Raw genomic sequence first — 16,367 nt, 5'->3', positions numbered from 1 at the left:
GATGTCTGCTTCCGACAGGAGCGGCAGAGGTACTCACAACATCAGACCCCATCAGCCTGGTCTGAGGTTGGCACTCAGGCCAGTGCAATGTCCATGGTCTAGAGGAATGCCCAATAATGCAAGAAAGAAGGTCAATCTTTCTATTCTTCCTGGCTACGTGCTACCATCTTCTCTCTGCTACTTAACACACACTCAATCTCTTGCTACTGTACCTAACTCCCAAAGTTTGTGCTCTACCACTCAACACTATCGCTTGCATCATCTTTCTATTGGCTTTCAACCATCCAATTCCCCCACTATTACCCCTGCATGCACTCTGCATTGCTTGTTCATTCACTTGTCATCAATTACCCCCACCACTGTATCAGTGCTAACAGCTGTGCTACCAGGCTTTGTGATACTCAATCCCTCCTCCTCTTTCATTACAGGAGAATAGGTGTTGAAAAGGGCCAAATGAGTCCACGAAAAGTGGTGGGATGCCAGATATTTGTCTCCTCAACCCTTAAGAGGAGAAGACGTTGGCCCTAGCTGGTGAAGACCAGTACCATTCCTATGGGAAAGCAGAAATCACCATATCCCAGCAACAAAGGAAATAGTATTGCTCATTGTTGTGCTACTCTCCCATGATCCCCATTGTGCATATATATTGTTAGCATGTCACAACTTTTACCCCTTGGTCACAACGCATTCTCTCTTTTATTTCCTGCAGGGACCAACAGGATGTCCATGGTCTCCTCAGTCTTGAGTGTTTTCCTCCACATCCAAGGGACAGCGGACAGATCTTCAGCAGAAAAATCAGTAAGGCTGCCTCCTGCACCTCCCGACTGCTCAGGTACTGAGACCAAAATGGATATTTTATCAAAAGGGTTGGGATCCTTCTGCGTCAGGCTGGAGTGTGTCTGGTTGCCCTTTTGGTTGGTTGATGCCATGCAGAGCCAGATTTAGTAGGCTCAGTGCCTGCTGGATATGCAGACAGATCTGTGCTCCATCACTCTTGCCATTGTTGCTCATGACAACAAATTCAACTTGCTCCAGTTGTTCCTTCCTCACAAGTAGACAAGAAGGCACTAATAAGCAAGATCACTAGCATTCAGAGAACTGCTGGAAACCAGGCACTTGCTCAACTCCAGGCAATGAGGACCAAATACTGTTGGCAATTAGGGACTTCAGGTACAAGAGCAGCAGACACTGGACAACCTGACACAAAAGGACTGCATCAATACAGTTGGCACCCTGCTGCCTTTGGTATACAAGCACCTTGGTGCCCCGATGGATAGGTGGGAGGCTGCCATGGAGAGCCAGATCCCGCAGTTTCAGAGTCAGCTGGATATACACGCAAACTAGCACTCCATCCACTAACCACTGGTGCTCAGGGCAATGACAGTAGTCGCCCAGAGGAGCAGAATCCACATAGGGACCACTTAACAGTCTCCTCTCAGGTCCCTCCAGTGATGGTCTCACCTTCCGCCTCTGTCCTGCCTGCCCACCTCAGCCCTGTGCGAGATCAAACCCAGGAAGACACTTCTCAGGCAGGGAACACTCAGCATGTCACAAACACACCCAGCTTGCCCAACAAAACCTCCAGTGTCAACAGGTTCCACTGTAGGTCCAGCTCCCTCCATCTTGGTTACATGGCCTGGAACTACACCAAGACACAGTGGGAGGGTAAGAATGAAGACAACCTTTTGAGGGCACATAGGTAACACCTAAATGTAAACAGGTTTTCATCTTTGTAAATATATGTTTAGTTTTCACCACTTCATATGAGACTTTTATGTAGTCATTATTGAAACATTGAAAGTACACAGCCCATCCATCCTTAGCGCTATACAATATTCCATGCCCACGTTGTAAGCGAGTAGCTTCTGCACAATGTTTTTGGAATGGGTAAACGGCAGATGGCTGTTACTTTCAACTGAGTCCATCTCTCTAGGCTTAAAAACATTGCGATTGTAAAACAGATATCAATGAAATTCAGTTATTAACTTGCACAATATGGCCAGGGTTGTTGGGTCGAGGTTTTGAAGAAATACACTTGGCTAATAAGAAACATGCAGTATGTGGTGCTCAGAGATATCTTTGAGCTCCATTGTGTGGGTGCCTGTTGAATGGTGTTGCATTTTGAGGAGTCTACCATCACCCAAACTTAAGACCCTCCCTTACAGAATGAAACATTTACATCACCCATTCTGGCTATGGGTCACAGCCATTTTCATCTCCATTGTGCACTTGTTTATTTTAAGAGCGCAATGGAAGACAACAGCAGTCATTCTTTGAACATTCTCCGACTCAACCTCTTCATCCTTGTGAATCTGCATCCTAGAAACCCCATTGGCTTCTTCAGGTGCCCATTCTATCAGTATATCTAAGTCTTCATTTCCCCACGTTACCTCCCCCCAACCCCCTCCACCCCTTCGAGCCAGATCAAGTAAGGAATGCCAGGTCTGAAAGTGCACTGTCCCCCATGGAGGCCAGGGTGTTGCTTACCATCAATGAACTAGGCCAAAATCTTGGAATTTCCTCCTTCATGGCATTGTGAGTTAACTCTCAGTAGGTGGACTGCAGTTGTTCAAGAAGGCAGCTCAGCACCACCTTCTCAAGGGCAACTAGTGACAGGCAATAGATGCTAGCCAGCCAGCGATGCCCACATCTCACAAATGAATAAAAACATCACACCAACTCCCACATGACCGCTTTCCCTCCCAGGCTCCATCATCTCCCCCACTTTTATATTGAGTTGCCCCCTTTCAATGTTATCATCTCCTCTGCATTCCAGCATTCCGACTCCAGTTTCCAACATTAACTTCCCGAGCTTGCTTCCGACAGCAGCAGCCCCTGGAAACACATTCTTGACTTTTCATGGATGGACCCCTCCCAGGGCTATACCTTATTCACCCCCTTGAATGACTTAGCTGGACAGCCCTGAAAAATGAGACATCAACACCCTGACTGACATCTGTACAGGTCCTTAACTGTCTTCAAACATGCCCCCAGACTGGTAGCACTGGAGACCCTACTGATATACAGAGGTATGAACCACCTGCTCCTGACCAGCCCCAGATTGAACTCAAGCTGCTGGACTTCTGTGTAAACTGTCTATTACTCACCGTGCCTGGATTGCTTGGGCTACCTCCCTGGACTTCACTGAGCATGACTCCCCTCAGACTTTGACACTTGACAGTCTGCTTGCAGCATTCACTTATTGTGTATGCAGCTGGCACATGGTGCAGATGTCAGATTGATTTATTGTTGTGCCACACAGCAACATACCCACCTCTTTGACTGATGATAGCCGACCAGCATGACTGACTGCCTGGCTTTACTTCTGCACTGAATGGCAAGACATGACAGAAGTACAGTGGGTCTTTAAAGTATGGCTGAGGGGGCAAAGGGTTTAAACACAGGGCAAGGCAGGGATGGTTGTAAGCATGCAGATCGGTGCAAACTGAAGGATGGCTAAGACAGCAAGGAAGCAGCCCTGAGCTGCAACCTGATCCAATCTGTAAGCTGGATGTCTGTCCCTCCTCATACAATGTGAATGTTAGGTGCACTGTGGCAGTGCAGAGTAGATTGTAAATGGATTGGAGATGAGCCATCAAGATGTGGAGAGTCTGACATGGATGTGGTGTATGTGGTTGCTGCCCATGCAGCGTGTCCTGTGCTCAAGATGGAGGCATGAAGGAAAAACAGCTACCTGAATTCCAAGCATCTAGCTTCTATCCTGTGGGCAGCAGAATTGCAGAATGCAGACCAATGAGTGAAATAACAAGTGATAATTTTGGTGAATAGACCTCCCACCATGCATTAGCAAGAATCACATTCGACAACCAAAATTTAGTTAGAAAATGCGCCTTGTCAGTGTTGACATTAAAGAAGACCTTACTTGACTTCTCATGTGATTCTCCAAACTTTCTAACCAGAGTTTGTAATGGTTTTAAAGGTGATCTTTTAAGATTGCAAAACTACTCAATGAAAGTGAATACTATTTATTTTCAAAAAGGAGGATAAAATATGTAAATGTGCATAAGGTTAAGGTAATTTGCCTCTGAATGCAACACTTTCTTTACATTTTTGCGACCAAGGAACAATTGCAATGCCATGTACAACCCATTTCAGAAGGAACTTAAACAATATGGTGTCTTCTGGTCTTATGATTGCAGCTAAATGTTAAAACCAAACCAGTCAGATCCCAGATAATGGATAGGAGACAGTAATGACTGCAGATGCTGGGAATCGGTGGCACAGTGGTTAGCACTGCTGCCTCACAGTGCCAGAGACCTGGGTTCAATTCCCACCTTGGGCAACTGTCTGTGTGGAGTTTGCACATTCTCCCCGTGTCTGCATGGGCTTCCTTCGGGTGCTCTGGTTTCCTTCACAAAGATATGCAGGTTAGGTGAATTGGCCATGCTAAATTGTCTGTAATGTTAGGTGAAAGGGTAAATGTGGGAGAATCGGTCTGGGTGGGTTGCTCTTCGGAGGGTCAGTGTGGACTTTTTGGGCCGAAGGGCCTGTTTTCACACTATAAGTAATCTAATCTAATCAAAGTGAAGCTGGACGAGCACTGCAGGTCAGACAGCACCCAAGGATCAGGAGAGTCAATGTTTTGAGCCGAAATCCCAGACAGTACCTGACTCGATAGATCACACTTGGATTTGCTTTGGTTTAATCAAAGTGATGTCTTATTGAACATAATCATGCAATATCACAAATTTTGCTCTAGCAGTAAAACAGAAGTTTATCAACAAAAAAATGAAGATAAAATAAAATAAATCACAACATTTACTTATAACACAACTTCAAAGATGTTTTTAAATACGTAGTAAAAGTACAATCCATTAAACACAAAATACACATTCATAAATTGTTAGGAAAAAGGAAGCAGAACTTTGTATATCACTTAAAACATCACTCATACAATATTCATACTCGAGTCCCTATATCTAACATACTGGTAGATTTAAGACACTTGTGACTTCAATGTTGAGACTGGAATTGCTGGTAGCTTCTTCCTTGAGATCTTATATGACTGAGTATAAGATTTATTCTGCTTCTTTAGGGTTTTATACCGATATTTCTAGTTTGAGGCTAACACTAACTCTTCACTCTATGGCAACATAATTCACTATGTATTCCTCACTTCTCAGGAACACTGAACTGTATAGTCATCTTATTTCTAAGAGCTCCACAGACAGCACAAATCTCAAAGTAGAACTGAAAACAAAACTGCTCCTTTCAAGGTTATGGGTGTTTTCCTTAAGCTTAAAATGTCAAGTTTCAGAAGTTTCTATCAAATCTGGAGGCCCCATTATTTACCTTGCTGGGTCACAAAACTATCTAAGGTAAACAAATCCATTAGTCACATGCACACATGCCCATTTAACCTCAAGCCAGACTTCAAAGGCAGTTTTAAAAGAAATCACCACGGCAACAGAATTACTTACAAGTTAATAATTAACTTCAGGTACAGATAAAACCAACAGTTTACTAACCCCAATAAACAAGAAACCCAAACATCACAATGAATTATATAAGAATCTCACAGTGTACATCACTCTTGAGAATGTAGACGAACTCAATCAACACGTGTCAAATTCTGGGCATTATGATGTTAGGGAAGAGATATAAAAGCTGAGATATCACCAGTAGTTTTTGCCCTGAGTGTCTGCTTTGAAGGCAGTTTTTTTTTAACCACATGATTTCATCAGAAGTTGACATCTGCTTTTGTCAGCACAGACCTTGCAAAGATTCTGCAATCGTCCAAATGTCTTTAATGTGCATAAAAGATTCCTGTTCACAAGCACTCTTTAAATAGGAGTTTGTGCTCCATGTATTGTTTTCAACTAATTCCTGGGAAAATATTGTACAATTTACCAACACAAAAGCCACTTCAAATAGAGAAAGAGAACAAAATCCTGTTGAACTTTTAGACATAAAAGGTCTACACAATTCTCAATTCCTTCATGTTTTCCAACAGTGGCCTCATTCTGTTTCTGAGAGTTTTCAAGATTCCATTTGATCGATACTGTCTGAATTTTACACAACAATGCTGGATGCTAACTGTAAGTAAATTTCAAGCTATTTGTTTTTATAGCTACATGTATATCTGCTTTCTATCTGATGTTAGAAGCACATGAATGTGGTGGATAGAATCAGGAAATTGAAAATCAAAATAAGATTACTTTAAAGCAGCTGAGGCAAACCCCTTGCACACTGGTCGTTACAATTTAAGTAATTTGTACTGGACAATGGAAGCCAACCTACAGTCGATTTTCAAGATGATCAGATTTCATTTGCAAACGCCACCACAAAAGCAAAGCATTGCCCCTCTGAAGGTCCTTGGTCAGCTTAACTGAATCAGTGTGCATACAACATACAGAACATTTAATGCTTTGAATTCCAATCACAAAACAAAAAAAAGGAACCATGAAAGACAAATATGAAACCAAAGGGCTCAAAGCTTGCTTTAGCTTAGCATCATCTTTCAGCATTTGAAGGACAAACAAATATGACATATCACAATATTAAATTAATTGGGTATTGCCTTTTTAAATAATTTACTAAACTGGAAAACCAATGTGCACAAAATACCACCTAGCATTCACCTTCCACTACACTCAGCAAAAACACAGCTCTGCCAGCTGGTAAAGATCTCCTAACAACTAACCAGCCTTTAATATCAGTCAGCCTCTAGCTGAACTGACATCTGGAAGGTATTATTCAACAGACCATATCAAAAATCATTTACATAATATAACATTGAAGTATTTTAACAGGTTCTTTGAAAATTGTCTTCAGAACAGATGGTGTTAATACCTTTTGTATATTGTGCATCGAGTTTCCCTGTGCTTTTACAAGCAGCTTGACCACTGTTTCCCATTTCTCCTGGGCCCTGGCATCCTGTGCAGTCACTGCAAACTTTACTTGCTTTGAGGGGATCTGCATTGAGTGGGCTGCATACAAGGTGCCATCTGTCCCCACCTTGAAGTCAGGGTCACTGCTTTCGAGCTGAATTCCCTGATTCCCAGCACAGTCATCAAATTTCACTGGAAAAGAGATGGGAAGAAAAAAGAACAGATAAATGTGATGTGATGGGCGCCCAACAAGACAGACAATCAAACAGAACTTGGACACATTTAATTTCAAGCATTATGTTTTCAATCTTCAAATCAGATCTGACAGCCTTTAGTGAAGTACATTCAATCTTTCAGGAAAACTGTTGCATTTTATCTCTGTCCCAAAAGAACCTGGGCTAGGAATTTCCTTAAAAGAATACATTCACTATGGGTGTCATCAATTTGTGGAAATAGCCATTCCTCATGTTTCACCTGCAAAGAATGCTGAATGTGTTTTTTAGTTCCCAGTTCCTTTTGTCTTCACATTCTTATTTAAGTGTGTGAACTACATGAAAGAAATCTCCCAGTCAGTAAGGGAAGCTGCTTCCATTTGCTGGTTAAAAGTTCTATTACAAAAGATGAATGAATGCGACAAGGGATGCATCACTATCTTGAAATTAATTAAACCTGATATGTTAAATACACTTAGGAAGGAGTGTAACAAATCTATTTTTAATCAGGCATATAGCTACAGACACCACACATAGTACCTTCAATGTAAAGTAACATCAGAGTTACCAGGGCTCTCATCTTCAATTGACTCTTTTGGATTAACATTACAATATCTTTACTTATTGTGCGATTGAATGAGAATCTTAAATGCAGCCTTATCTCTTAAATAGTTCAGTTTTAACCATTTTCTACTGATTTGGTAGACAAAGCCAGAGGAAGCAACCGAATAAGAAACATAAGACGTAGCCTCTGAACGATGAAATAAAGTGACCTACAGTCACTGTTGTTGTAGTGAAGGGCTACTGCTTTCTGAACACTGACAGATTTACAGTCACTGATATAGGGAGATTACAGTCAGTGCTGTGCCAGCATAGAGTAAAGATTGGCTGAAATTTAACATAATGCATTCAGGTTGCCAATTTTGGAAAGTTGTGGAACAAAAACAGAAGCTACAGGAGAAGCTCAGCAGTTCTAGCAGCATCTCTGGAAAGAAAGCAAAGTTAACATTTTGAATCCAGTGGCCTTTCTTCTAATGATGAATCATTGGACTTGGAATGTTAATCTGCTTTCTCCCCACAGATGCTGCCAGACCTGCTGAGTTTCTCCAGCAACTTTGGTTTGATTCAGATTTCCAGCATCCACAGTTATTTGATTTGTTCTGTCATTTTGTGGTCGCACTTTGATCACTTTTGTAAACTTCTGACCAACATTTCTGAGAATTGACCACATAATATTGGAGTGTTTCATTTCGAGCTAAAGATTATGATGTGTAAGATTCATGATCAATTTAAAGTTTTCTCCCTCCCAAATCTGTTCAGCCTTTTGCTATCTACAGAACAACCTCAATTATCTGAACGAGACAGGTAGGGAATATTTTGTCTGGATAACTGATTGCTCCGATAATGGCTAACATTTTTATGGGACCATGGGATCTTGTTCTGATACTCCGAAATTCAGATGATTGACATTCGGACAACCGAGGTTGTTCTGTACACATATGCTATCCTATCCTTACATGGTTCCCCATGGGAGACTGGTTAGCAAAGTTAGATCTTATGGAATACAGGGAGAACTAACCATTTGGATACAGAACTGGCTCAAAGGTAGAAGACAGAGGGTGGTGGTGGAGGGTTGTTTTTCAGACTGGAGGCCTGTGACCAGTGGAGTGCCACAAGGATCGGTGCTAGATCCACTACTTTTCATCATTTATATAAATGATTTGCATGTGAGCAAAAGAGGTATAGGTAGTAAGTTTGCAGATGACACCAAAACTGGAGGTGTAGTATACAGCAAAGAAGGTTACTTCAGATTACAACAGGATCTTGATCAGATGGGCCAATGGGCTGAGAAGTGGCTGATGGAGTTTAATTCAGATAAATGTGAGGTGCTGCATTTTGGAAAATTAAATCAGAGCCAGGCTTATACACTTAATAGTATTGCCCTAGGGAGTGTTGCTGAATCAACAGACCTTGGAGTGCAGGTTCATAGCTCCTTGAAAGTAGAGTCTCAGGTCGATAGGATAGTGAAGAAGGTGTCTGGTATGCTTTCCTTTATTGGGTAGAGTATTGAGTATAGGGGTTGGGAAGTCATGTTGTTGTACAGAATATTGGTTTGGTCACTTTTGGAATATGGTATGCAATTCTGGTCTCTTTCCTACTGGCAGGATGTTGTGAAACTTGAGAAGGTTCAGAAAAGATTTACAAGGATGTTGTCAGGGTTTGAGGATTTAAGCTACAGACAGAGGTTGAATAGGCTAGGGCTGTTTTCCCTGGAGCGTCAGAGGCTGACCTTATAGAGATCTATAAAATCATGGGAAGCATGGATAGGATAAATAAATACTCTTCCCTGGGGTCGGGGGAGTCCTGAACTAGAGGGCATAGGTTTAGGGTGAGAGGGGAAAGATATAAAAGAGACCTAAGGGGCAACCTTTTCACGCAGAGTGGGGTACGCACATGGAATTAGCTGCCAGAGGAAGTGGTGAACGCTAGTCCAATTGTAACATTTAAAAGACATCGAGATGGGTATTTGAATAGGAAGGGTTTGGCGGGATATGGGCCGGGTGTTGGCAGGTGTGACTAGAATGGATTGGGATATCTGGTTGGCATGGACAAGTTGGACCGAAGGGTTTGTTTCCGTGCTGTACATCTCTATGGCTCTATGTGTCCCAAACTTTTCTTTCAAACTCTGTTCATCCTAATTCACTTCCTTTCAACATGACAACAGCCACTCTGATGATAAAGTTCTGACCCTGCATGCTCACCTTCGATTTTTAAAAAAATGGGCATCCAAAGGTACAGTATATAGCCAATTTTAACAGTTCTTCTGAAAACACTGCCTTCATCATTAACTATTATAATGTTTGTTTTCTGAGACTTTGCTGCAACTATGCATGCTCCTGGGTATCAGTAAATCTCAAACATAGAACATAGAACAATGGGTATAGGTTTGCTCGCTGAGCTGTAGGTTTGATATCCAGACGCTTCATTACCTGGCTAGGTAACATCATCAGTGGCGACCTCCAAGTGAAGCGAAGCTGTTGTCTCCTGCTTTCTATTTATATGTTCATCCTGGATGGGGTTCTTGGGGTTTGTGGTGATGTCATTTCCTGTTCGTTTTCTGAGGGGTTGAGAGATGGTATCTAGATCTACGTGTTTGTTTATGGCGTTGTGGTTGGAGTGCCAGGCCTCTAGGAATTCTCTAGCATGTCTTTGCTTAGCCTGTCCCAGGATAGATGTGTTGTCCCAGTCGAATTTTTTTTCCTCCGTGTGTAGGGCTACGAGGGAGAGAGGGTCGTGTCTTTTTGTGGCTAGCTGGTGTTCGTATATCCTGTTGGCTAACTTTCTTCCTGTTTGTCCTACGTAGTGTTTCTGGCAGCCCTTGCATGGAATTTTGTAGACGATATTGGTTTTGTCCATGGGATGTACTGGGTCTTTTAAGTTTGTTAGCTTTCGTTTGAGTGTGTTGGTGGGTTTGTGTGCTACTAGGATTCCAAGGGGTCTTAGTAGTCTGGCTGTCATTTCTGAAACTTCTTTGATTGTATGGTAAGGTGGTTAGGGTTTCTGGCTGTGTTTGGTCTGCTTGTCGTGGTTTGTTCTTGAGGAATCTGCGGACTGTATTTTTTGAATATCTGTTCTTCTTGAATACGTTGTATAGGTGATTCTCCTCTGTTTTCCGAAGTTCATCTGTGCAGCAGTGTGATGTGGCTTGTTGGAATAGTGTTCCGATACAGCTTCATTTGTGTGTGTTGGGATGGTTGCTGGTGTAGTTAAGTATTTGGTCAGTGTTTGTCGGTTTTCTGTATACGCAGGTTTGTAGCTCTCCGTTGTCCGTTCTTTCGACTATGATGTCCAGGAATGCGAGTTTGTTGTCGGTTTCTTCCTCCTTGGTGAACTTTATGCCTGTGAGGGTGTTGTTGATGATGTTAAATGCCTCTTCTATCTTGCTTTGTTTTGTGATGACAAAGGTGTCATCTACGTAGAACAATACAGCGCAGAACAGGCCCTTCGGCCCTCAATGTTGTGCCGACCTGTGAACTATTCTCAGCTCATCCCCCTACACTATCCTAAAATCATCCATGTGCTTTTCTAAGGATTGTTTAAATCTCCCTAATGTGGCTGAGTTAACTGCATAGGCAGGTAGGGCATTCCATACCCTTACCACTCTCTGTGTAAAGAACTTTCCTCTGACATCTGTCTTAAATCTACCACCCCTCAATTTGTAGTTGTGCTCTCTCGTATAAACTGACGTCATCATCCTAGGAAAAGGTATTTCACTGTCTAGCCTATTTAATCCTCTGATCATCTTGTATGTCTCTATCAAATTCCGCCCCCTTAGTCTCCTTCTTTCCAATGAGAACAGACCCAAGTCTCTCGGCCTTTCCTCATAAGATCTTCCCTCCAGACCAGGCAACATCTGGTAAATCTCCTCTGCACCTTTTCCAATGCTTCCACACCCTTCCTGTAATGGGACGACCAGGACTGTACACAATATTCCAAGTGTGGCCATACCAGCATTTTGTAGAGTTGCAGCATGATATTGCAGTTCCAGAACTCAATCCCTCTACCAATGAAACCTAACACACCGTATGCCTTCTTCACAGCACTATCCATCTGGGTGGCAACTTTCAGGGATCTATGCACATAGACTCCAAGATCCCTCTGCATATCCACGCTACTTAAGAATCTTTCCATTGACCCAGTACTCTGCCTTCCTGTTGTTCTTCCCAAAGTGCATCACCTCACATTTAGCTGCATTGAACTCCATTTGCCACCTCTCAGCCCAATTCTGCAGTTTATCCAAGTAATACATCTTGCCACCTCCTAATTTCCAATTCATGTTGGGAAGATCAGGATAGAAGTGGGCAAGCAGTAGACTCCTATAAGATCTTCCCTCCAGACCAGGCAACATCCTGGTAAATCTCCTCTGCACCTTTTCCAATGCTTCCACATCCTTCCTGTAATGGGGCAACCAGAACTGTACACAATATTCTATACATCCACTTAATGGTGACTGAAGTAGACAAGGGGAGTGTGAGCAGTGAGGGCCAGGACAGCCTCTGCATTTTCAGAATCATTGCTGTGGGTCATGCTGGAAGTTGTTCCAGCTCATCGGTGTATTTCTCACCCCTGACAGTGGTCACAGGCGGCCCACACTGCTGACCAGGAGCAGCATGATTGGAAATGGCCAACAATGTCAGCAGCAGAGCAATGGGTGCAGTGTTCAAAATGCTTCACTGGTCTCATAGGGTGATTGATGACAGTGACATAGATGGTGTGCCTCATTGACAACAGGGTGTCCCTTCAAATGGAAAAGGTCTCCATCTGCAGCAAAGTGGAAATGAGGTTTTCTCCAGGACAAGGTGAAAAAAGACTCAATCTCTTCTGGGTCAAAGGATGCATGACTGTTGTCTTTGCAGGCCTGTCATATCATTATTTCACTTAACAGAAATGCTCCAAGTAATTTCCCTTTTCTCTGTTCTCTCATGTCTTGAACAGAGGACAAGAAGTTGCAAACAAAAGCAGAAGTTTCTGGAAAAGCTCAGTAGGTCTGGCAGCATTTGTGGAGAGAAATCAGAGTTACCGTTCGGGTCTGGTGACCTTCCTCAGAATGGGCCCCAGTTCTGAGGAAGGGTTACTCGTCCTGAAATGTTAACTCTGCATTCTCTCCACAGATGCTGCCAGATCTGTTGAGCTTTTTCAGCATTTTCTGTTTTTGTTTCTGATTTACAGCATCTGCAGTTCTTTCAGTTTTTACCAGCAGCTGCTATATGAGGAACAAATAGCTGACGAATCCAAGGATAAAAACACCTCAGAAGCTCCATTTTGATAAATTACACGTATGGAAGCTTGCATCTCAGTGTATTTGAACATCCATTGCTTCCGCTTCCAACGTCAAGCCTTTCATTTTAGTTTAACATCCCTCTATAAAGTCCAAACCTTTCACCTGCTAAATATTGCTCTGATACCTGGAAAGTTTGCTCAAAACAAAACTCTCGCAATTTGATGGGATTGAGGGAAAGTTTATCATTTGAAGGGAAGTCTTGCTTTCTCCCCTTCAGCCTGCAAGTTTTCCATCTCAAGGTCTCCATTGATTCTACTGTGGCCATTGTGCCCCTAAACTTCCTCTAGTGTTTCATCTAAACTCCAAATGTGTCAACCAATACTGACTTGGTCATCCTTACACTTGTTTTGAAAACAGGAATAGTTGCATCATCTTCTACTCCTTTCTTTTAGGTATGATACATGTAACTCTTTTACACATTAATGGATCACCCTGTGTCAGTCCAGTTTTTTCCTTGAGCTCTGTATTTCTTCTCTCTTTCTCCTGATATTTTTCTTTACCTCCAATGTCATGTCTTCCCCGCTGCCTGAATCTCCCTTTCATGAGAACTCAATGAACTCTTTACAGAGGAAACATTATTTGTGTCTCTGTCCCTGCTTTTTCTGCTCTCTATCCCACTTGAGGTGTAGGGTTCAATGAAAATGTGAATCAGCCTTTGTGGCATTCCATTATATAATTGTAACATCGATAGTTATGTGATAGGGTTCTGCTAGAACATTGAAATTACTGCAGTTCAGAGTTTGGACCATCATGTATATGCTCCCAATAAATGTTGTTTAAAATAAATACGGAAGTCAAGCTTGAGCTTGTATGAAAAACAGAAAAACCCATAATAAAACATCCTATATCTTTCTCCAACATCTCCTACCATGAACTTGTCTGGATTTGACTAATCTTTGATCTCTCAACTTTTTCTAATCTCTCTCCCCCTCGCCAATATCGCCAACAATTCTCAGCACTACTACATGCTGGTTGTCCTCCCTCAAATGTTATAGCAGCACAGATAAATTGCTGTCACCGGCAGTTCTCAAAAATCCATGCAATTGTTTTGCTCACAGTCACTTGGTTTTGGTGCATTTCTTTATTCTGAAATTAAAGAAGGAGTTAAAAAATACTTCACTTCTGCATCAGTTCCCTCATTGTACTGCTTAACAATGGCACATGTTTGTCACTTTCTATCCATCACCAAACTAAAGCTAAATTTGAAGTAACAGTGGAGGCATTGGTCAGAATGAAAGGAGAGTGAAGCTAAGCCATAACATATCAGCATTCCCCTTTAATAAAGTTTTCATAGGATAGAATCCCCAAGGTGTGGAAACAAGCAATTCGGCCTAACAAGTGCACACTGATTCTCCAAACAGCATTCCACCCAGACTCATGCCTCTACCCTATCCCTGTAACCCTGCATTTCCAATGTCTAATTCACCTATTGTACACTTCCCTGAACACTGTGGGCAATTTCGTATTGGCAATCCACCTAACCTGCACATCTACAGAAAACCAGAGCACCCGGAGAAAACCCACAGGGAGGATGTGCAAATGCCACACAGACAGTCGCCCGAGGGTGGAATCAAACCCAGGTCCCTGGTGCTGACAGTCAGCAGTGTTAACTACTGAGCTAATGTATTCCTCTCTTCTCAAACCATTCCATAATATTAATAATTGGGTGTTTTACCACTTTACAACCGCAAATGTACTTAGAAAGGCATATGGATACTTGCCTTAACTAGCCGAGGCACAGAGTTTAAAAGAAGGTTTTGTAAGAACCATATAATAGGTTGGTTTGCCCACAACTACAGTATTGTACAGTTCTGGAATCCACATTATAGGAAGGATGTGATTGCATTAGAGAGGATGCAGAGCGGATTTCTATGAAGAGCCATTGGATAGACTGGGATTGTTTTCCTTGGAGCAGAGGAGACTGCCTGGGGACACGATCAGGAGGTATACAAAACTATGAGGAGCATGGACAGGAAGAAACTTTTCCTCTCGATTGATTTATTTATTGTCATGTGCATTTTGTTACAAAATCGTGAAAAAATGTTGTATAGTGTCACTTAGTGGGCGGCACGGTGGCACAGTGGTTAGCACTGCTGCCTCGCAGCGCCGGAGACCCGGGTTCAATTCCCACCTTAGGCGACTGACTGTGTGGAGTTTGCACGTTCTCCCCGTGTCTGCGTGGGTTTCCTCCGGGTGCTCCGGTTTCCTCCCACAGTCCAAAGATGTGCCGGCCAGGTGAATTGGCCATGCTAAATTGCCCATAGTGTTAGGTAAGGGGTAGATGTAGATGTAGGGGTATGGGTGGGTTACGCTTCGGCGGGGCGGTGTGGACTTGTTGGGCCGAAGGGCCTGTTTCCACACTGTAAGTAATCTAATCTAATCTAATCTAATCTACTCTCTGGCACCATCTTAAAATACAGAAAAATAAACCAAAACATGGTATATAAAGGCAGAAGCATAAATAAATAAACAAACAAAGTGTTCAATAGGGTAAAAGGACCAAGAGACTGGGGCATAGATTAAAGTTAAGGAGGTTGAGAGGGGTTGCAAGGAAATAAAGTGTTTTCAGTATGGACCAAGTGTTTGAAAATGGGATTAAAAGGGAAGGGTATTGTTTTTGACCAGCACTGACTCAATGGGCCAAACAGCCTTTTTCTGTGCTATGCATTTCTATGAATCTATGATGTTTCAAAGTAATCAGCTAAATATAATGCATATTGAGACATTTCTGAGTGATGCAATAATGCACTCTAACAGTGGGACACTCACTTTCTCACTGGCAATAGCTGCAGGTATCCATACATTCTAACATCAGGGATATAAACAGGGTAGAGTTCCTATCAATATCTTTGACCAACAGCAATCGAGTACAGATTGCATTTTGCCAAACCTCTATTGAAGTGTTTCTTTTTGCTTGTGGCACAGAACACACTCCAAAATAATTCTAATATGCATATTCATAAGGATGTACTGAACATTTAAATTTAAATAAGCTTGCCTTCTCTTTTCAGTCTACCGGTTTTCCTGAAGATTGTTCTCAAACTTAATGTTTAATATTGGATTGATCCTGCAGAATGCATTTTTGTATTGACTCTCAGCATTCTGAAAATGGATAAAACATGTTGACCACCAAACTGCAAATGCAGAGATTTTATTTATTGGCAATGAAATAGCATTTGTGTGAAAAAGGCTTTAAAATTAAACACTACTGTTTTGTTAATTTAACATGTCAACAAAGAGACTACCAGCCTTGCTATTTTGGCTGACTGCTTCTTTCAAAACCGACCCAATGACCTTGGACTGCTGTGTACTGACTTCCAATTACCTTCCTGTGAGCACTGCAGCGCCCTTGATGCATGTGCAAAGGAAGAAGAATTTAGAGAAGAAAAGTAACATTTTTATGTGATAAAGACAGGCCATGTAGCAGGAGAAGAAAAGCCCTTTTTATAACCTATTCTAGCC

General features: G+C 42.2%; 1 protein-coding gene across 2 annotated transcripts in view; it reads right to left on the bottom strand.

Annotated features, from left to right (window-relative positions):
- Positions 1-16,367, bottom strand: part of LOC140462989 (cadherin-4-like) — a 656,453-nt gene that overhangs the window by 245,412 nt on the left and 394,674 nt on the right. For both annotated transcript variants that reach the window (XM_072556570.1, XM_072556571.1), the window contains one exon: positions 6,814-7,043. In XM_072556570.1, coding sequence (XP_072412671.1) covers positions 6,814-7,043 — 230 coding nt within the window. The remainder of the gene's footprint in view (positions 1-6,813; positions 7,044-16,367) is intronic.

Source organism: Chiloscyllium punctatum, chromosome 37 (assembly GCF_047496795.1).
Source record: "Chiloscyllium punctatum isolate Juve2018m chromosome 37, sChiPun1.3, whole genome shotgun sequence".
Lineage (NCBI taxonomy): Eukaryota > Metazoa > Chordata > Chondrichthyes > Orectolobiformes > Hemiscylliidae > Chiloscyllium > Chiloscyllium punctatum.
Note: the sequence above shows the minus strand (reverse complement) of the source record. Positions and strands in the feature narration are given on the sequence as shown.